This window comes from Capricornis sumatraensis, chromosome 9 (assembly GCF_032405125.1).
Source record: "Capricornis sumatraensis isolate serow.1 chromosome 9, serow.2, whole genome shotgun sequence".
Classification (NCBI taxonomy): Eukaryota; Metazoa; Chordata; class Mammalia; order Artiodactyla; family Bovidae; genus Capricornis; species Capricornis sumatraensis.
In genome coordinates, this window is record NC_091077.1 from 34,568,492 (window position 1) to 34,591,380 (window position 22,889).

At 35.1% G+C, this 22,889-nt stretch overlaps 1 protein-coding gene across 5 annotated transcripts in view; it reads right to left on the minus strand.

Annotated features, from left to right (window-relative positions):
- DMXL1 (Dmx like 1) overlaps positions 1 to 22,510 on the minus strand; it is a 132,029-nt gene extending 109,519 nt beyond the window's left edge. For all 5 annotated transcript variants that reach the window (XM_068980121.1, XM_068980122.1, XM_068980120.1 and 2 more), the window contains exons 1-4: positions 22,424 to 22,510; positions 9,520 to 9,645; positions 6,796 to 6,867; positions 3,737 to 3,815 (exon numbers count right to left, since the gene is read on the minus strand). In XM_068980121.1, coding sequence (XP_068836222.1) covers positions 3,737 to 3,815; positions 6,796 to 6,867; positions 9,520 to 9,645; positions 22,424 to 22,510 — 364 coding nt within the window. The remainder of the gene's footprint in view (positions 1 to 3,736; positions 3,816 to 6,795; positions 6,868 to 9,519; positions 9,646 to 22,423) is intronic.
- Positions 22,511 to 22,889: the final 379 nt, after the last annotated feature.

Sequence of the window (22,889 nt, forward strand, 5' to 3'; positions counted from 1 at the left end):
AAAAGCTGACAATAAATAAGGCATTCATCTTGGCAATTGAAGACTATGGATTTGTATCTCTCTGGAAAGATCACTTTATTTAAAAAGTGAGTCTGTGGCAAAACAGTGACTTTAGATAGGAAATCCCTATTTCTAAATGCCAAGTAAGTTACTTAATTAGCCATGTGAATTTGGTCAAGTTGGGCAACCTCTGAGACTCAGTTTTCTCACCTATAAAATTAGAAATTTGTGTAGAGTTGTTTAAGAATTAGCTATTATATATATAATCTATCTGGCACAGGCTAGGCACTTAGCAGAAGCTCAATAAGTAGTAGCAATTAGGTGGAAAGTCTCATCAGCAGTTCAGTCGCTCAGTGGTGTCCAACTCTTTGTGACCCCATGAATTGCAGCACACCAGGCCTCCCTGTCCATCACCAAGTCCCAGAGTTCACTCAGACTCACGTCCATGGAGTCAGTGATGCCATCCAGCCATCTCATCCTCTCTCATCCCCTTCTCCTCCTGCCCCCAATTTCTCCCAGCATCAGAGTCTTTTCCAATGAGAAAGTCTCATAGATGGATAAAAACAGCCCAGACAGTACTAACAAGACATTCCATTTAAATATGGTTATTATTCCACTGTTGAGCTTACCAACAAACATACCTGTTCTTTTTTTGCTGATATAATTGAAATGTACCATTATATTACTTTCAGTTTATAACACAATGATTGAATATTTGTATATAGTGTGAAATGACTACCACAGTAAGTCTAGTTAACATTCTTCAACACATATGGTTACAATATTTTTTTCTTGTGATGAGAACTTTTAAGATTTACTCTTTCTCTGCAACGGTTCAAATACACAGTACAGAATTAAGCATAGTTGCCATGTCATGCATTACATACCAGGATTTATTTCATAACTCATGACCTTCACCTATTTCATCTATTCTCCCCAACCCCACCCTTCTCCACCCACTACCTCTGACTTCTCAGTATCTGTGAATTCAATTTTGATAAGTTTTATTTAACATAAACTAAGGGTGAAATTAAGGTATGCCCCCAAATTAAGAAATTAATATAGAATACAAAATAATTCACCTTAGTTACAGAATGAAACAAAAGTAGGTAGGGTATAGTATAATACATTGATTTGAACAGAAAGGGCAGAGGTATGGCTATCACAGGAGGGGGAAAAAAAGCATTAAGCCTAAAATAGTAAATCTTAGGATTTAAGCAAGATGCAATGGTGGGTCTGGTGGCAATACAAAGGTAATACAGTCAGTTTACTAACATCACTTGAAAAATATTCTTTATATCCAATGCCTGGCATATACTAATAAGGTATATTCATCAAAACTAAAATACTAATATTTCACTTAATATATTCTAAATCTGTTTATAAATAGTTACAAAGTTCATTTGAAAAAACAAGAGTTCCCAAATATATATAACAATAATAACCCATTTCTGAACCAAACCTCTAAATTTTAAACTTTTGATTGTAAAAAGAAAAATAATAAAATTTGCTGTGAATTTTAACTAAATCATGATTTAAAAGATAACCATCATGAACTATTGGCAAGTCACTAGCAGATATGTTAAAAATAAGTAGTTATCTTCTAATAGAACTCTGTAATGATGATTTCAAAGGAACTAAAATACTATCAATATCCATAATAATATCAATGCTACCTTCTGAAGCATTAGTACTTACAGACCACAGGTACAGACATTCCAAGCAACTACTAAGTCATTACTAAAGAACACTCACTTCAAATAAAAAATGTTTTTATTATAGTTATTCATAAGAGATTTCAAGTATCCAGTTCACTTGCTAACAATATTTTTTATAGTAAGTACTAAAATACCTTTTTACAGAAAGCATCAAGTACATTCAAAATTAACCATTCTTGATATGTTAAGTAATCTGCTCATGATCACAAAACTTCTAGTCATATATATAAACATTTATTGACAGTTTAATATATGATGGGCCCCAGATAAATTACAGAATAAAATAGAATCTAAGACCTTGTCTAACAAAATAAATAAATAATTACAATAAATTGTAGTGCTATCACATAATAACCATATAATTTATCATCCAAACAGGAACACATGTGAAAATAAAAGATAACACTATTAATAATTATATGAGAACAATAGGCATAAACTGGACATGAGTAACCTTATACATAGTAGAGTTAAATACAAAGTGCCTTACTAAATGCCAAATTTGAATCCAGGTTAAATTTTTACTCTTCTCACTGTATGCATAAAATACACATGCAAGATGCCAGCTAGCAACAAGCATCAAGCTCATGAGAGAAAATATTTTAAAACATTGTGAATTTTTAAAATCTGAAGTAATCTCTTTATCTTCTAAAACAATTTCACAAGGTTCTGAACTTTGTATTCTAAATTAACATTTTTTTCTCAGCCATTTTATCTACTATACGTAACTACATCTCATATCTGTGTATTCCTTTCATCAGTCACTCAATATGAACTGAGCACCTACAATGATAAAGGCACTGAAACAAGTTATTTCTCATTGAGACTACTGTGAATGCACTTTTCAAAGGTAATTAAAATACAATATTTACCTTCCTGTTCCTCTTGTCTCTGATCATTCTAAGACACTGCTACCAGAAAAATCTGGCAAAATCATAAATCTTAGTTTGCCACTAGCCACATTCAAAAACCTATACATTTTATACAATTTAAAAGAATTAAGTTATTTAATTATTTATATGACTGTAAAGGCTTTCCATCTGCTGTATTCTTCTCTCTTCACCAAGCTCACTCCAGTCTCAGTTAAGTACTAACCAGTAGCAGAACATATCCTATGCTTTCTTTCTCTGTTCCTTTGTTCACTCTGATAAACTGGTAAAAATTGCTTTAAGACTGTTTTTTAATGCAGAAATAAATAAGTGATACATATACACATTATTTCTTCTTAGAATTCACTTGTTTTTTCCATCCTCAACCTATCCCCACTCCCTGGTGGCTCAGATGGTAAACAGTCTGTCTGCAATATAAGAGACCAGGGTTTTGACTGGGTTGGAAAGATCCCCTGAAGAAGGGAATGGCTACCCACTTTGTTATTCTTGTCTGGGGAATTCCATGGACAGAGGAGCTTGGCGGGCTACAGACCATGGGGTCACAAAAAAGTGATATATATACACATTATCTCTTCTTGGAATTCACTTATTTTTTCCATCCTCAACCCATCCCCGCTCCCTGGTGGCTCAGATGGTAATGAATCTGCCTGCAATGCAGGAGACCAGGGTTTTGACTGGATCGGAAAGATCCCCTGAAGAAGGGAATGGCTACCCACTTTGGTATTCTTGCCTGGGGAATTCCATGGACAGAGGAGCTTGGCGGGCTACAGACTATGGGGTCACCAAGAATCTGGACACAAAAGTGACTAACACTTTCCCTTTCAACCTATCCCCACCCTCACTATCAAAGTCCATCTACTCTCACGTTAAAAGGCTCCCCTTCAATGAAACTTTGATTCTCCAGAGACAATTAGTGTCTGCTTCCCAAAACAACACATTCCTACAATAGCTGGACACTATTATGGTGCATATTTTCCTCATTTCAGTATAAGCTCTAAAATTACACAACTTGTTTTACTTACTTTTTTGTTCTCTATCATTTCACACAATGCAGAACCGAAATACATGAAAGTAAAAACAAGCAACAGTCTAGACAAGTATTATTTCAGTTAATCCTTCTTTTCTTACCTGCAGGATCCCAAGTTATATTGTGTGCTATGGAGTCCAGAAAAAATTGGCCACTTTTCTGCCACTGACTATATAATTCCTAAAATTTGAAAAAAAGGTCATTTAGTCTATTATTGGCATCTTCTCTGTCAAATGTATACACTGACACTAATTATTTTCAATAATACATGCACTCGTTTTTTTTGAGCTATAATTGAGCACTGAGTCATATTTGAAGAGAATAAAATGTTCAGGCTAGTCAAGAAAAATAAAGAGTATGTGATGGAGATCAATGAGAGCATATCCATTCCTGGAAGGTCCAAAAGTCTGTCTTTACTATATTTAGACAATCAATAAGTATCTGCCAACTAGGACAATATACGTATTAACCTCAAACTTTTAAAGTTACTATTATTACTTTATTATTATTATTATAGCTACAAAGGTTTAATTTTAAATATGTCTGTGTCTCTGCTACTTGAAGATCCCTCCTCTTTTAGTGTTTCGCCTTCACCTGAGGGCATATGGTAAGTGTGAAGATTCAGAATAAGAGATGTTAACACTGCTCTTATATAAATATAAAGGCTTTTCATCCCTTAAAGCAGTATTTTTCAAACTTTTTTAACATGCAAATCAGTAAGAAATACACATGGCACTGTAACCCAGAACACATATATGCATACACATAAATGCAATCTAAGTTTACTCTTAATACATGTGATGAACTCTAACATTTCTATTCTTTTTCATTTTCTTTTAAAGTCAGCTTGTGGCCTACTAAGTTGACTTCTCTAACTTCTAATAGACTGAGACCCATAAACACTCTCTGAGTGTAGTGGTTCCCATACTTTGGAATGAAAATAATGTGAAATGTTTACTAAAAACTCAGACTCAAGACCCATGCCCAAATGTTCAGATTCAAAAGGTCCAAGACTGGGCACAGGAATCTGTACTTTAAAACAACATCTCCAAGTGATTTTGATACAGGTGACCTGCTGAATATGCTTTCATGAAACACTATGTGGGCTTCCCTGGTGGCTCAGACAGTAAAGAATTCACCTGTGAAGCAGGAGACCTGGATTCAATCCCTGGGTTGGGAAGATTTCCTGGAGGAGGGCATGGCAACCCACTCCAGTATTCTTGCCTGGAGAATCGCCATGGATAGAGAAGCCTGGCAGGCTATAGTCCATGGGGTAGCAAAGAGTCAGACACAACTGAGCAACTAAGCACATTTTGCAGAAATGGCTCTCAATCATCAGAAGACTTCCTCTACAACTAGATGAACGAGTACGTAGGCACTATCCCACAGGTACAGATTTACAATTCCCCAGAGCAGGACCTGGACACACTATCAACTAGTGATTCTGATGTGCACCTCTTGTGAAGAACTACTATCTTAACAGAATATTCCAGAATGTACAAACAAAACAATACTTTTATGAGGCTCTAAAGATTCTCTGATACTATATCTTAGAATTAAAGATTCTGAGCATCTTCCAAGTTAATAATTTTTCCATTTGATCCAGTTTTCCCTTTATTCATCCCGCTTTTTTTCCCTGCCCTCTCTGCAAACTCATTGCTGCTACCAATAAACCAGCCTCTTCTTATTGAATTTTTCAGACTATTATATTAAACAATTATAACTAGTACAAGAGTTATAACTGAAATTCTCAATTCTACTTTTATTAATAAAGGCATTTTAACATAACAAACTGATTTTTTAAAGTCAGTTATTTCATTCAACAAATATTTATTGACTAGTATTTGAAATACAGTGTTTTAGAAGGAACAGCCACCTATAAAATATGTTTTTAGTACTATCAACTACTAATTCCTAAGGGTATGAGAACCTCTAACCCTGGATTCATAGATAATAATATAAACACAAACAGAAATGAGAGAAGTGTGGACTCTCCTTCCATGAAAGTTTTAAATGGACATCAATTAACCTAGAGAAAATGTTTTTCATTAACACAAGGTAAGGAAAAAGAATGCTCACACCTAGGGATCAAGACAACTAGTTTCACTCTTAGAGCTATGGCTCAACTGCTGTTTCACTGCTCAAGTCACGTATTTTTGAACCTCTGCTGCCTTATTTATAAAAAAAAAATAACATCCACCCAACTAAGAGGAAATTTGTAAGATATTAATAAGCTAAGTGAAAATGAATGAAAACTGTTAAAAGATATATAAGATAAATCTATTATTAACACACTGTTTAATTTTTCACATTTAACACATTTCCAGTCTTTGAAATCAAGAATAAATAGATGTTAAACAATTTTGGTATTGAGCAAAGAACCTCTTAAGGCCGACTTGCTTAATATCAAACAGCTACAGAGCAGCAGATAAGTAAACCATTTCTATGACTCCTACGACAATGGTCTTTAGACCACACTATGCTGATCCTCTTTCACTTAAAATCAGTAGTTTAACCTTCAGTAGAGATGAGTAAAATACCCTGGTCTGCTATATTTAAGGGTATCAAAACACAAAAAAAAATTTACTATATAACCTCAATATTTATAAACTATTGTTTTAAGAAACTTTCAGAACTATTCCTGAATATAGATTCCTTAGAAAGAAAAAACATTCACTGACTCACTAACAATTATTCCATGATTTAATAAGGGCAAGAAATTAAGTCCAAGGGGTATGTTAAGATTTTGAATAGAAATATGTCACTTTAAGAACAAAATATACAAAGAAAAAAGCTATACGAAAGAAGATCACAGAAACAAAAAACCAGTGCCACATATGACTGGACAATGAAGTCTGCCACTATTAATAAAGTAACTGACAAATTTCAAGTTGTTGACTCTTCAAATAATAAAAGAAAAAAAAGTGACAGACGGGGAAAAAAAGCATTTCAAGATAATTCAGTAAGCACAATTTAGTTTAATTCTACTTCAATGAAACATTTACACATTTTAAAGAAGGAAGTGGCATTCAGCATGTTGTCTGTATTTACAGTGCACAATTCATACTGATTTATGTGACAATCACTCTAATTTTGTACTCTTAAAAATGTTATCTTTTAATACATATTTCCATTTCTAATAGAAAAAGAAATTACTGACCAGATTTTTCTTTTGCTTCGGTAGGTTAACTGGTTCAAAAACAGAAATAACATTTCCATAGGATGCTGCAATCTTTTAAAAAGAAAAAACAAAGAAAACTTATAAATATGTTGTTACTATGTAATCTCTTTGAACCTCAGTTTCCCTATCTACATTTACAATATGTATTACATTATCTTCCTAGTAGAACTGAGGGCCAAAATATCTGTAAAGCATCTGGTAAAGAACACTAAATGTTAATTCCCTTCCTCACATAAGAAAATGTATTGATGCATTCCTTATAGAATTTGATGACTTAAAAATCAGTTTTTAGGTTACCTCTCCTCAAAAGTTCACAATTCTGTCACTGTATATTTAACTCACTGGAGATAAAACTTAGATCTATTCCTTCGTGAACTCTTTAAGAAGTATACTTTTCAATATTCTACTTGAGTATCTTTAAAATTTACCCCTTAATCAATGAAAAATAAAACTTGCTGGCTCTGTTTTATGAAGCAGCTAACAACTGCAGCCTGAGTGAGTCACAAATGAAGAATATTAAAACATCAGAAATCAGATATATAGATAGAATGAATGATCAGGAATAAAGATAAGAAATATAACCTAGTAAAGAAGAGTAAGAAATGAGGATATAACATACATATGGGAGTAGATATTTTTAAGTGTTCTGAGGAGTTCTGAGAATACAGAAATCTACACTGAGTTCATCGAGGAGTGTTTAGTTTGTGCCTTTATGTGTGGCTAGGATTTCAAACTGCAGTGAGTGTTCAATTTCAGAAATAGGGCACAGTATGAATACAAGTGTAAATATTAAAAGAAGTATGTTGGGAGGTGACTGACCATCAGCCCAGCCAGAAAGAGAATAATGAACATGAGGCCAAAAAGGTAGGTGTGAGTGGGTTAAAGAAAGTCTCAAACCAAGGTGAACAACCTAAACTTTTCTAGAGTAATGGGAAACTAAGAACAGTTTAAAGCAAATGAATAATAAGTCAAATGCAGACAGACAAGTCAAATGCAGACAAATTTTCTTAGGAAAACTAATCTGGTAGTACTACAGAGATAAAAACAGTAATGATAAAATATTGATGCCTATGGTAACAAAAAGCACTTCCTTCTAAAAGTTAAACACAAGTCCCAAATACCAAAACCTATAAATTTTCATCTTGATATCTTAAGGAATCATTTGATTATACTGACACTGTCTGTAAAACAAATGAAATGTACCCTTTATCAGAATGATTATAAAACCAAATGACCTCTTCATTCTAACCTGGATTTCATGTAATATAGTAACCCACCAAGCTCCTCTGTCCATGGAATTCTCCAGGCAAGAACGCTGGAGTAGGTGGCCATCCCCTTCTACAGCGGATCTTCCTGATCCAGGGATTGAACCCAGGTCTCCTGCATTTTAGGCAGATTCTTTACCATCTTAGCCACCAGGGAAGCCCATAGTATAGCTTATCCCAAAAAGATAATTCATATTGGAAATTACTAAAATTAGATTTCCAACATTAACCAGCCTCATGTGAATCTAGATGGTAGAAGTGAGTTTTCATATAATCAAGATTACAGAACTACAGAGCTAGGAGATAAAGCAAAAATGAAGAGAAAGGAAAAAAGTTTCAAGGATTTTGGGCATTCCATAATAAAAATCATTTTTGTAATACAGGGAGAATGAAAGACATGAACAAAAGAAAGACAGATAAGACACCTGCAACTCTGCCGAAAGGAAGGGATAGATGAATAACGAAACAAAAAACAGTAGTCAAAAAAACAAGCGAAGACTACAAGAGTTCAAATGACTTTACCATGAATATCTTTAAGCTAGGTCTGCAAACGTAACTTTTCAGAATGGCAAGTTTACTAGGAATGATTAGATTAAAAATAGGTTGGGACCATTTTGATTTCTCACACAAAATGGTCTAACAGTATCACAGAGTCAAACAATATACTTTAAGTATCTAGCAAAAAAAAATTACATTTGCAAAGTTCAGCCTAGTCTAGCTACAACTGTATCTAGGCTTGGTCATCTATGCCTGTATGGTGCTATATTAAGCTCTATACTATACTGTTTGTAAGTTATTACTCTCCCAACTCTGGTACTATACAGAAACCATATTTAACCTGATGTGAAATCATAACCCATTTCTTTTGTTTTTGTTGCTATTTCACTTTCAAGGCAATTTTTTTTCCTTTTCATATGTAAATAGAAGTTGACTGAATTTTTCACTTTTGTATAGACTTGGAATAAATTACCTAAAAAATTGTAGCATTTATGTTGATTTTTTTAACAAAGTTTATCCCCAAGTTACAAGGAGATAACTACCTGTTTAAAGACAAAGTAGGATTCTAACAATAATTTCTTTTCAGGAGTTTATTTCTAGACTGAAGTTTATTGTTATTCCTTTCCTTCAATCGAATAAATTTTGAAATAAGTAAGCTTTACATCTATTCTACAGGCAATAAACATTGTATCTGTCAACTCACGGAGAAAATTATGCTATATTTCAAGATTATACAAGAATAAATTTCTGACAGTCTCTAAGATACATTTAAGTCAGGAATTTTGTTCTCTAGGGCACAGCTAGAGAGACCAAGAAATCTATAGCTACACTGTCTTGGAAACACAGTAAGTCTCTAATTCAACAAGAAATGATACTTCAGAGACTATACTCACAAAAACCATACTCAAAACAAATCTCATATTACCACAAGATTACAAACCTTGCCTTGTTGCATTGAACAATCTACACATCCTACTTGAATATTTCCATGTTTAGCTCCTGGGATTATTTGCAGTCTTTCAAAATCACTTCCCAGTATAACAATGTCACATCCAGATGCGTAAGCCTAAAAACAAAACAAAAAAGAATAAAATAAAATAAAAATGATAAAATTGTCAACAAAATATTTTATCATATAAAACACTGGTATTAAATATTACGTTTTAACAGACTAATTTTAAATATTTTTTAAAAATCTTTATTATTTGAGAATATTTCTCTTACCTCCCGTATACAGATCCATCAGTCAGTCCTATCTGCAAAATATATACCAATTCCTTTCACTTCTTCCATCTTGATTGAATGCTACTGCACTTATCTAAACTACCATCATCTCTCTCCTGCATGATTGCTTATACTCTGATCACTTCCATTCTTGCTTCCCTCTACAACTCCTTTCCACACAAAGACAAAAGTGATCTTTTAAAAGTGTTTATTACACCAAGTAATTTTTCCTGATTAAGTCTCTTCAATAGTTGCCTCATTGGACTTGGAACAAAACCTCAACTTTTTACCAATGTCAATGCCCTAAATGATTACCCTAATTTCCCAAATCCATCTCAAGCTACTCTTTCATCCCTTCAAATGGCTCCTGCCCCTATATTACTCTGTTTTCTGTTCCTTGGACATATCAATCTTTTCCCACCTCAGGGTGGTTTACCTTGCTTCTACCTGCCTGGTCTTTGTCTAACTTCTTTTCAACATTCAGGTCTCAGTTCCTCAATATACTCATATTCTTGCTCCCTCTCCTCTAATGACTTTCTGGTTTTTTTCTTCATAGCATATACCACAATTTGTAAATATCTTGCATGTTATCCATTTCCATCACTACAAGTTAAAGTCCACGGCAAAAAGGTAGGGTTCAAGTTTATCTTGTTCTCTGATCTTAGATCACAGAAGTATCTTCCATTTAAGAGCACATGACTGTCATCCTATGCTGTTATATGAAGCATAACTCTGAAAATAAAATATCCATCACAAACTGTTTTCCATCCTGGTAAGTTCTGAAAATCTCAGTAATTCCTTACTTTCTCATCTCTTTTGCACATATACATACAATTTACTTAATGCAAAAAATATTATACTTAATATATATACTTTATGACCATAAATCCTACAAAGGCCAAAATGGTTCTGTATAAGCTACAAAAAATATTACAAAAGGGATTTGAAAGAACATACAAATAAATCTGCTCACATTATCAAAAAAAATTAGGCCTAAACTGGCTGACAGCTTCTAGAGTGGCAGAGTGGGCTTGATTTTGACTTCAGATCTAGTGCTCCTTCAGTGGTAGCACAGGAACTTCCTTAGTTAAGCATGCTTGCCTGGGATCTTCCTAAAAGAACTGGGAGAAATCAAGTGCGGTTCTACTAGTGTCACTAGTGGAAAAAACTGGCTCAGAAAACAAACGAAAAACCTCATGATGGTCTGCTCACCTCTGTGTAAATACCCACAACAGGATCACAAGGCTTGTCACAAGATAAATTATCCTCAAGAATAAATTCCAAAAAGCAATTTAAGAAAACTTTTCATTAATGATCCTCTAAAATACCTTAATATTTTAGAAACTGATTTTCTCCTGAATTTTAAATTTTGATAAAATACTGTCACTGTTTACCGAAATATTATACTAAATGCAGAGTGTTTACAATTTAGATTTCCTTCTCACAACACAAATCTGTTTCAATTTCCATTAGCCAGGATATATATATACATTTATTTATATATATACACACACACATATACATACACACATTTTAATGTGTTCATAACCTCTGCCTTCTTTTCGTGTACTGCAATTATCTATCTAATTTTAGATATTGTGTTGCACCTATTTCTGTCAATCATGATTAAATTTTCCTGAATCAAGTCTACAATTAATCCTGAAGTATCTCACAAAATTATTGCTTAATTAATGTTTAATATGAGTATTGAACATTTTCAGACTTGATAAATGCAAAGTTATCTCAGAAATAGACACCTACCCAACAAAAAGATGCCAACTCATAATACATATAAACTGTGATCATTCAAAGACTTATCCAGTCCTGGATTACCCTTGCTTTTTTCCTGCGACTGTATTATATTATAACAGCCTGTCAGTTAATTTGTCCTTAGTGATAGTATTAGAGGATGCAAAGCTATCTATTCCTAATTTTGGTAACCAGTGAAGCTGCTCAGTCGTGTCCGACTCTTTGTGACCCCATGGGCTGTAGCCTACCAGGCTCCTCCATCCACGGAATTTTCCAGGCAAGAGTACTACAGTGAGTTGCCATTTCCTTCTCCAGGGGATCTTCCCGACCCAGGGATAGAACCTAGGACTCCCGCATTACAGGCAGACACTTTACCATTTGAGCCATCAGGGAAGCCCAATTCTGGTAAATTTTTAAGTCAAACAAATGTTATTGATCTTCATCTAGAATATCTCTCTCATTCAGTCTGCCCTTTCTTCTTTCAGAGTTACAATTAGTGGATGGCAATAAACTGGTAAATGGAAAAAACAAAAACAACAAAAAAAGAATATAACCAATTGTAGTCCATACTTCATGAGTTGGAGTATGGATAGTCCTTGGGGCTTTATAATACAAAAAAAAAAAAACAAACCTCCTGATTTTCTTGACTATAGAATTTTAATTTTTATAGTTTTTTGATAATGTAATTAATTAAACATCAGTTCAGTTCAGTCGCTCAGTCATGTCCGACTCTTTGCAACCCCACGAATCGCAGCACGCCAGGCCTCCCTGTCCATCACCAACTCCCAGAGTTCACATCACAAACTCACGTCCATCGAGTCCGTGATGCCATCCAGCCATCTCATCCTCGGTCGTCCCCTTCTCTTCCTGCCCCCAATCCCTCCCAGCATCAGAGTCTTTTCCAATGAGTCAACTCTTCGCATGAGGTGGACAAAGTACTGGCGTTTCAGCTTCAGCATCATTCCCTCCAAAGAAATCCCAGGGCTGATCTCCTTCAGAATGGACTGGTTGGATCTCCTTGCAGTCCAAGGGACTCTCAAGAGTCTTCTCCAACACCACAGTTCAAAAGCATCAATTCTTCGGCGCTCAGCTTGCTTCACAGTCCAACTCTCACATCCATACATGACCACTGGAAAAACCATAGCCTGGACTAGACGGACCTTAGTCGGCAAAGTAATGTCTCTGCTTTTCAATACGCTATCTAGGTTGGTCATAACTTTTCTTCCACGGAGTAAGCATCTTTTAATTTCATGGCTGCAGTCACAATCTGCAGTGATTTTGGAGCCCCCCAAAAAAGAGTCTAACACTGTTTCCCCATCTATTTCCCATGAAGTGATGGGACCGGATGCCATGATCTTTGTTTTGTGAATGTTGAGCTTTAAGCCAACTTTTTCACTCTCCTCTTTCATCAAGAGGTTTTTTAGTTCCTCTTCACTTTCTGCCATAAAGGTGGTGTCATCTGCATATCTGAGGTTATTGATATAAAATGCATTAAAGATTCAAACTATATTTGCATTTTGTTCTGTTTCTCAATCATTTTCAAGATTATGTAAGTATCTTCTTAAAAATCCTGCTGTGCACAGAATACTGGTTGAATAAACTATAGTACATAGGTAAATGGAGTATTACACAGCTATAAAAAGAATGAGGAAGAAACCTATGAACTGACTTGGAGTGATTTCTAGGAGATAGTATTAAGTGAAAAATTAAGAAAATAAGTAGAAAAGCGCTGGCTGACTTGTCTTTGCCTGACTTACTTCACTTAGCATAATACCCTCTAGATCCACATATTTTGTCACAAATGTCAAGAGTTCACTCTTTTTTATGATTAATATTCCATTGTGTGTATATGTGTGTGTAGGCATTGTGTGTGCACATATATGGATGAAAATGAATGCATATGTGTATTTGTGTGTGTACATGTACATATGTATATATGAGTAAATTTAATAATTTCAAAATTCATAACCAGCATCCATTGGTAGATGAATGAATAAAGAAAAAATATATATACACATGTATACACACACACACCTACACATCTTTCTTCATTCATTTACCAATGGATGCTAGTTATGATTTCTGAAACTTATTAACATCATAAATAAATCTATCAGAATGGGGGGTAAACAAATGAACTAACTACATTACAAACAAAAACTACATCTACACTGAAAGAAAGAAGGCATGAAAATACTTAGTAATTTATGAACACAGAATTTGACTAATATATTTTCAGCCTTGGAGACTGAGAAGGAAAGAACTTTAACACCAAAATTTTATATACACCAAAGCTATACAAGGACACTAGGAAAACTACAGGCCAACTTCTCTGATGAATATAGATGCAAAAATCTTCAACAAAATACTCAAAGACTGATTTCAATAGCACACTAAAAAGATCGTACACCATATTTATCCCTGAGATGCAGGATGGTTCCATAAAAGCCATATATGACAAGCTCACAGCTAATGCAGTCAATGGTAAAAAGCTAAAAGCTTTCCTCCAAGATCAGGAACAAGACAAGGATGCCCACACTTTTACCAATTCTATTCAACCTAATATTGAAGTCCCAGCCAGAGTAATTAGGCAAGAAACAGAAATAAAATGCCTTTGAATCAGAAAGGAAGATATAATATTGCCTGTTTTCAGAATACAAGATACTACATATAGAAACCCTGAAGTCTCTACCAAAAAACTTTTATAACTAGTAAAGTCAGCAAAGTTGCAGAATCCAAAACCAACATAAAAAAATTACTGCATTTCTGTACACTAACAATAGACTATTTAAAAAAGAAATTAAGGAAACAATCCAATCTACAACAGCATCAAAAAGAATAAAATACTTTAGAATAACTTTAACCAGGTAAAAAGTCTTGGACACTGAAAACTATCAAGACATAGATTAAAGAAACTGAAGATTACACAAATAAATGAAAAGACGCCTTTTGTTTTCGAATTAGAAGAGTTAATATCGTTACAATGTCCATACTACACAAAACCATTTATAGATTCAATGTAATTTCTATCAAAATTCCAGTAGCATTTTTCACACAGAGGAAAAAAAAAATCCTAAAATTCACATGGAATCACAAAAGATCCCAAAGAGCCAAAGCGATCTTAAGGAATAACTAAGCTGGAATCATCACATTTCCTGATTTCAAACTATATTACAAAACTATAATAATCCAAACAATATGGTATCAGCATAAAAACAGACCCAGAGACCTAAGGAACAGAATCATAAGCCCAGACATAACCTACACATATATGGTCAACTAATTGTTGACAAAGGTGCCAAGAATATACAATAGAGAAAAGATAGTTTCTTCAATAAGTTGACACTGGGAAAACTGGACATCCCTGTGCAAAAGAATGAAACTGAACCCGTGTCTTACATTACACACACAAATAAACTCAAAAATGAATCAAAAACTAAACTTGAAAAATAAAACTGGAAAAAAAACTCCTAGAAGAAAACATAGGGGGAAAGCCCCTTGACAATCAGTGATGATTAATTGAACACCAAAAGCACAAGCAACAAAAGCAGTAATAAATAAGAGTACACTGAACTGCAAAGCTTCTGCACAGCAAAAGAAACCATCAACAAAATGAAAAAGTAACCTTCAAAATGGGAGAAAGTATGTCCAAACCTTATCTGATAAAAAGTTATTATCTAAAATATATAAAGAACACATAATTCAATAGCAAAACAATCCAGTTAAAAATGGGCAGGGGACTCAAATAGACATTTTTCCAAAGAAGACGTACTGATGGTCAATAGATACATGAAAAGACATTCAATATCCCTAATCATCAGGGAAATGCCGATCAAAACTGGATGAGATATCACCTCACACCCATTAGGATGCTATCATCAAAAAGATAAAAGATAAGTGTTGGTAAAAATGTGAAGAAAAGGAATCCTTGTGTACTCTTGGTGAGAATGTAAACTGGCATAGCCACTGTGAAAAACAATATGGAAGATCTAGTGGTGGTCTAGTGGTTAAGAATCTGCCTGCCAGTGCAGGAACAGAGGTTCAGCTCCCGGTCCACATGATTCCACATGTGGCAAGGCGACTAAGCCTGTGGGCCCCAACTACTGAGCCCACACTCTAGAGTGCAAATGCCACAACTACTGAGACTGCGTGCTGCAGCTACTGAAGCCCATGCACCCCACAGCCCATGTCCACAGTAAGAGAAGCCACTGCAGTGAGAAGCACATGCACTGCAGCTAGAGATCAGTCCCCACTCGCTGCAACTAGATAAAGCCCACGCACAGCAATGAAGACACAGCACAGGCAAGAGAAACAAACACAAAAACAAGCATACAAAAACAGTATGGAACAGTCCTGAAAAAATTAAAAGCAAAGCTACCCTATGTTCCACCAATTCAACTTCTAGGACTATATCCAAAGATGATGAAGTCACTATAAGAGATACTTGCACTCCCATATTCATTTCAGCATTGTTCATAAAAGCCAAGATATGGAAACAGCCTTAGTGTCCATTAGTGAATGAATGGATTTTTTAAAATATATTTTATACACATACACAAAAACCAAAGAATATTGTTCAGTCACACACACAAAAATAAAACCCTGCTACTTGTGATAACCTTGAAGGCGTTACGCTAAGTCAGAGAAAGACAAATACTGTACATATATATTCCACTTATATGTGGAATCTAAAAACATTTTTACTAATAGAAATATTTTACTAACAGAATTGAATGGTGGTTGCCAGGGGCTGTGGGTGGTAAAATGGGAGATGTTGGTCAAAGGATACAAACTTTCAGTCATAAGATGAGTAAGTTCCAGGAATCTAATGTATAGCAGGGTGACTATGGCTAACAATACTATACTGTACAGTTGAAAGTTGTTATTAGAATAAAGCTTTAATGTTTTCATCATAAAAATAAAGTGGTTATTATGTAAGGTAAAGGACACATTAACTAATCTCATTGTGGTAAATATTTCATAATATGTATGTGTATCAAATCATAATATTGTATACTTTAAACTCACACAATGTTAACACCAATTGTATCTCAATAAGGCTTAGGGAAAAAAAAAAGAGAGAGAGGTGACCCTGTACAGATAATCCAAACTGGGCATCATGCAAAAATCACTTGAAATAGATGCATCTTCTTATGGATATTTTAAATAGATTATTAAAATTAATTCAATCACTAGAGTTTATACAACATGACAAGTTAATAAGCATGTAAGTACACCAAACCAAACTGGGAAAACAAACTTTAAAATGGGCTCTGTACCCAAAGTTCATAGCAGCATTATTTACAACAGCCAAGACATGGAAGCAACCTAAGTGTCCATCAACAGATAAATGTATAAAGAAGACGTGGTACATATATACAACAGAATGTTTATCATAAAAAGAATAAAATATTGTCATTTGCAGTGACATGAACGGATCTAGAGAATACCACACTAAGTGAAGTCACGGAGAAAAAAAGACAAATACTGTATGATAGTATTTATATGTGGAATTTTAAAAATTATACAAATCAATCTATACACAAAACAGAAACAGACTCACAGATGAAGAAAACAAACTTAGAGTCACCAAAAGGAAAAGGGAAGGGGGCAAATGATAAATAGGAGGATGGGATTAACAGACATGAACTACTAAACATAAAACAGAAAAGCAATAAAGAGACCCTGGTGGCTCAGATGGTAAAGTGTCCGCCCGCAATGCGGGAGACCCGGGTTCGATCCCTGGATTGGGACGATCCCCTGGAGAAGTAAATGGCAACCCACTCCAGTATTCTTGCCTAGAGTATCCCATGGACAGAGGACCCTGATAGGCTACAGCCCATGGGGTCGCAAAGAGTCGGACACAACTGAGTGACTTCACTTTCACAGGGAATAATATTCAATGTCTTATAATAGCCTATAATGGAAAAATAATCATATATATACACATATATAAATCCAGATCACTTCGCTGTAAACCTGAAAGTAACACAATATTGCAAATCAACTATACTTCAATTTAAAAAACTTAATGTATTAATAATTCACACATTAACAAAATAAAGAAAAAATAAACAAAATCAGATATGTATGATTTTAAAATAATCCATGTCTACTAATCTACCTGGTTTTAAATATATTATACATAATACTTTAAACCAAAATCTACAGAGTTTCATAGATTTTTAACAAAATAAATGGCTCTACAAACTTCATTTCAAGTTGCCCTATTATTAAAACAATAATTAAAAGAACAGAACTGGTTTATCAAATAAATTGCCATGCTACCCAAGTTTCAAAAGTAATATGCATATATTACAATTGATACACTAGCTGCTTCTGTCAAAAGATCCATAATCAGAATAACTTATTACTAAGCAATGAAAATTAAATTGACAAATGAAAATCCTTTTATTAGGCACATGTGATATTACGATTACTAACTGAGGCTAAACAAGGTGCAAAGGAAAAACTGAGTTCATATGCATGCTATTTAGCATACAACAAACATGATTTTTAACTTTAAGTTTGGCAGACAACCGTCTCAAATATTTTAAATTTTAAAAATTACCCAAGGTTCCAACAGTCATCATTCTAATACGGAAATCCTGTGATTTCTGTATAACAGTTAGATTTCCTGTTTTCACTGTTTTATTTTAACCAACCATATCAGGTAAATATCCCGAAGAATTTCTTCCGGGTGTACTTCCTGGTTAAATGACTTATATTTGGCATATTGTAATTAATATTATTCTCATTTATTAAAACACAACATTAAGAATGCAACTTCCCTGGTGGTTCAGATGGTAAAGCTTCTGTTTGCAATGCTGGAGACTGGGGTTCGATCCCTGGGTTGGGAAGCTCCCCTGGAGAAGGAAATGGCAACCCACTCCAGTACTCTTGCCTGGAAAATGCCATGGACAGAGGAGCCTGGTAGGCTATAGTCCATGGGGTCACAAAGAGTCGGACACGACTGAGTGACTTTACTTTTTTTTTTACTTAATACTACTTAAAATACAATATTTTAAAATAAACCAAATATTTAAAGTCTAATTTGTACCCGTAATGGCCTATGAGTACCACAAAACTCATTCTCTCTCCAGATACATACATTATCAAACTTTTCCCTCCTGTATTCTCTCCATTCACATGCTTCTCCAAAAAAAGAACTTCCTATAAAGGCTTCCCTACAGTGAACAAAAGAAAAATTCAAACTAAAGGATGCTTACTATTACAGAAAGTTGAAGGAGAATGCTAATTCAGCCTCCATTTCTCTACCAACATCCAGATAGCTGCAATAAGTCTTTTGACTTCTAATCTGGGTCCCTTTGGTTGGGAACACTGAGTTGTCCAACACAAAAGAGAGTCTGGAGCTATTGTTTGTTTGCTATTCCTCATATAGCCAAGGTATTTAAATTACAAACTAGAGACAGAAAGTCCTAAATATTAACACAATCTGTCTCTTGAAAATTACCTCCCTTTCCATTTCAGTAAAAACACAATTTCAACACTAAGTACAGATAATCTATTATATATTAAAGCACATATCACTAGCATGCACAGAAATATTAGAAAACCAGATCTAACTGACTATGCCTATTTTTAACTATGAAAAACAAATTTTTTTTTTTTTCCTAAAAACAAAAGTTGTCAACAGATTAGGGCCAGGTGCTCATATACTTTCACTCTAAAGACTGCAGGAAATTAACATGGAAAAAGGAATGAAGGAAGAATACAAGTAAATAAAGAAAAATTAAAGAATTTTTGCTAATATACCTGAAATTTCTCCTGCTTGTTCATCTAATATTTAGGGTAAAATGCATAATAACTGATACTGAAAAAAAATTTTTTAACTCTAATTGAGGTATTTTATTTGAACTCAAACAAATCTAAATGATTAAAAATACTTCTTAAAACTGCAATTTTTAATTATATAGCAGTAAGATTTCTTTACTATTATTCATCGATTTAATTAGTATTCAGCTTAGGCACTATAAGTTTAGCCTTTATAACAACTGACATTTTTAAGAGTTTTACAGGTACCAAGCAATGAACTTAATAGTTTTTCATGTAACAACCCTATGAATACGCTTTCCTTAGCCTCATTTTACAGATAAGAAAAAAAAGAAACTCAAAGAATGTAAAAGAATTTCCCCATGGATATATAACTAACTGTAAGGACTAGGTTGGAAACTGAATTCAGATAATGATGCTAGTATTAGGTGACACCAGTACTTCACTGTTCTAGGCACTCACAATGAAACTCTGGAAGACATACACAAGGCAAAACAGGTTACTAATATAATGAAAGTGCAAATAAAGTGCTTTGAAGTGTAACAGACAAGGTCACTGCCTACTGGAAGTTTTCCTATTAACAGAAAAGTCAAACTAGTTTGATGCCAGTTTAAGTAGCAAAAAAAAGTGTCTCATATATACTAACTATATTGGAAATGTCATATTTTAAAATCTAGAATCCATGAGAAATGGCACTCAATTTTATTTCAATTTAAATCCTGTCAGGCTATATTCAGAAAACAGGATCTCATCTCTTGTAATATTTTAAAATAAGAACAAATAAGTTATCTGCAAACATGCAAAGAGAAGAATTACAAACATTAAATCTGTCTTTACAGGAGGTATAATTTAACAAGAGAAACAAAATAATTCTTCAAGTGGGCCTGTAAGAGGAAGATTTCATGTCCCTCGGTGAAGTAAAACTGGAATTTAGGGAAATATTTTTAGTCTGCACATACCATCTACCATTAATGTTTGTTCTCTTTCTATGAAAAGAAAAAAAAAAAGCCAAAATCAAAAGAGGTTAAAAACAAAATTCAAGGAGTAAACAAGAGGTTCTACTTTTTAGAAAAAAAGATAATTTCAAGATAGATTAAATTTAAGATGTATATAGTATCCAGAAGACTGAGGGCAAGAGATCTAGTTTATAACGAATCAATTTAATATTAAATAGTCAGGGTGGATTAGCTGCAAAGGAAAAAAGATGATTGTTAATAAACTACCATGAGAATCAGAGAGACCTGGGATCTCTTCATACTAAACAACAATAACAAAATGTTTATTTTCACCTTATTTACTGCACTGATTCCTGAGATCTGAGAGAAATCTACAAGAGGCTTGGCAGGAGGTGATTAAAGCTTGGTCTATGGAAACACACTTTAAAATTCAGTAAACCTGAGCAGCAAGCTACATGATGGCATAGGACATTCTTCTTATCTTTGACACATTAACTCACCTATCCTTTAAAATAACAAAAGCATTCACCAAAATTTTATAAACACTTTGGCCATCTAGGTGCATAAATAAGTCAGCATACTGTATATACTTTGAGGTTCACAACACTGCTTACATATTAATAAATTCTGAATGCCTTCTCAGACAAGGTTGTTAGAATTTACATTAGAGGAGCATTCATATAACTTTAGGAGATGTCAGAGAATGAAATGTTACCATCCAAAAATCTCCCATTAGAAAAATTTCCTTAGGATGATCTTTATTTTCTGAACAGCAATAGCAGTGTTCATCTGCTGGGAGACTCCAGTGGCCCTCTACCACCCTCAGAGTTCACTCTCTCCTTTGAGCACTGAAGCAAGGTTAACATTTAGAATTAGAATCTCTAAAACTCCTAGTGTCAAGTGCAATTTAAGGCATATATGAGTCACTCTACAGGGAAGGAACAGACTATTCAAAAGCAAAGTACTTGGTTGGCACTAAAAGCGAATTCAGGTACTAAATGACTACACCATATTAAATAATGATTACTGGGTTCTTTTTATTATTTATTGACTGACAAATATGACAAAAAATAGTCAAAAGTGGATAAAAAGAATTAAGTAACAATCAAAATTAAGTAACAATCACAACTCAAGAGATAGCTTAATAACTATTCAAGTTGTAGCAAAAATCATGAGCCCTATAATTATATTTAGATATAGACTATTATGTACAATACTGACCTAAAGCTTGAAATCATTATAATAACCACAAAAAATTCTTTTAAAAATTACAGTTAAGGAAGAAAATGTCAATATTCTGGTAAGAAGCAAAAGTTTGGGGCCCTCCTTTCACTATCTGGGGAAGACAAAAGAAAAACACGACACTTCCATTTAAACTTTAACATGGAACTACCACAAATGAAAGAGGAGTTTTACTGAAAAACAGTAATGTAATTTTTGGTAATTAATACGAACAATCTAAAATAAAAGTCTCCCAGGACTTCTACGCTCAAATACGGAGTGCAAGGATGGCAGGAGTGAACCATTAACAAAAATAGTTTTCTCTTTCCAAAGTTATTCCCAGTGAACTTAAAGAAAACTAAATGAAAAGCACTGTTTTCACTATACTTTTACTACGCGTTAATTGTTGACAGCAAACAATTAGTAACTGTTTTAACTTTTTTTTTATTAAGACACCCACTCTTTTTGACTACAAAAACTTGACCTTAACTCAGAGGAAGAAATGAAACTAATCCCAGCTATTCCTAAACTTAACAATTAAGAGCCTATGGACTAGGGCAATAAAAAGCCCCCACACACATTACACAGCAACGACATTGTTAAACCACTCCAACCCAAAGATGTCAGATTAAAGCTTGAAAAAATCCTACAAAACATTCTAGCTTCCGAGTGTAGTCTCTGTAAACATTAAGTAGCTCAATGACCCAAGTGCTGTTGCCGCCTCCGTTCTCAAAGGCCAGGTCTGCCGACCCTAAAGAGTGGGGACCTCCCCCTGGGACGTGGGGGACCCCCGCAAGGGCGACGAGGTTTTCTGGGCCTCCGCCCGCTGCTCTGGGCCGAGACCGGCTGACTCAGGGGCGCGGGCTCGGCACGGGCGACCAGGGAGCCTCCCTCACTCACCGTGAAGCGCTGGTCGCCGACGCTGCCCACCGAGAAGCAGTGATCGCCGGGATTCACGGCCCCGGTCAGCACCTGGTGCAGGTTCATGTCTGCGCCTCAGTCCAGCAACGGACGTCGTGTCCGGCTCATGCCCGGGGTCAGCGGTCGCTTCCCTCCCTCTTTCCTTCACGGGCGGCGGCCGTTCTGCAGCGACAGGCGCCAGAAGCCGGAGCCGCTCAGCTGCGGCCCGCAGCTCATCCCGAGCCCCGGCCTGTGAGGCCCGGAGGGGGCGGGCCAGCGAGCAGGCGGAGCGCCGCGCTCGTCCGCGCACCTGTCACAGTCCACGCGGGCCCAGGTGAAGCTCTGGGTCGACCCAGCGGCCGCGACCCCCGGCCGACTCACCGGCCAGGAGGGCCACGCCGTCCGCAACACTTCCCTGAGGTCTGGGTGGCTGGCCCGGACCGAGCCCAAGTGTCGCAAGCAGCAC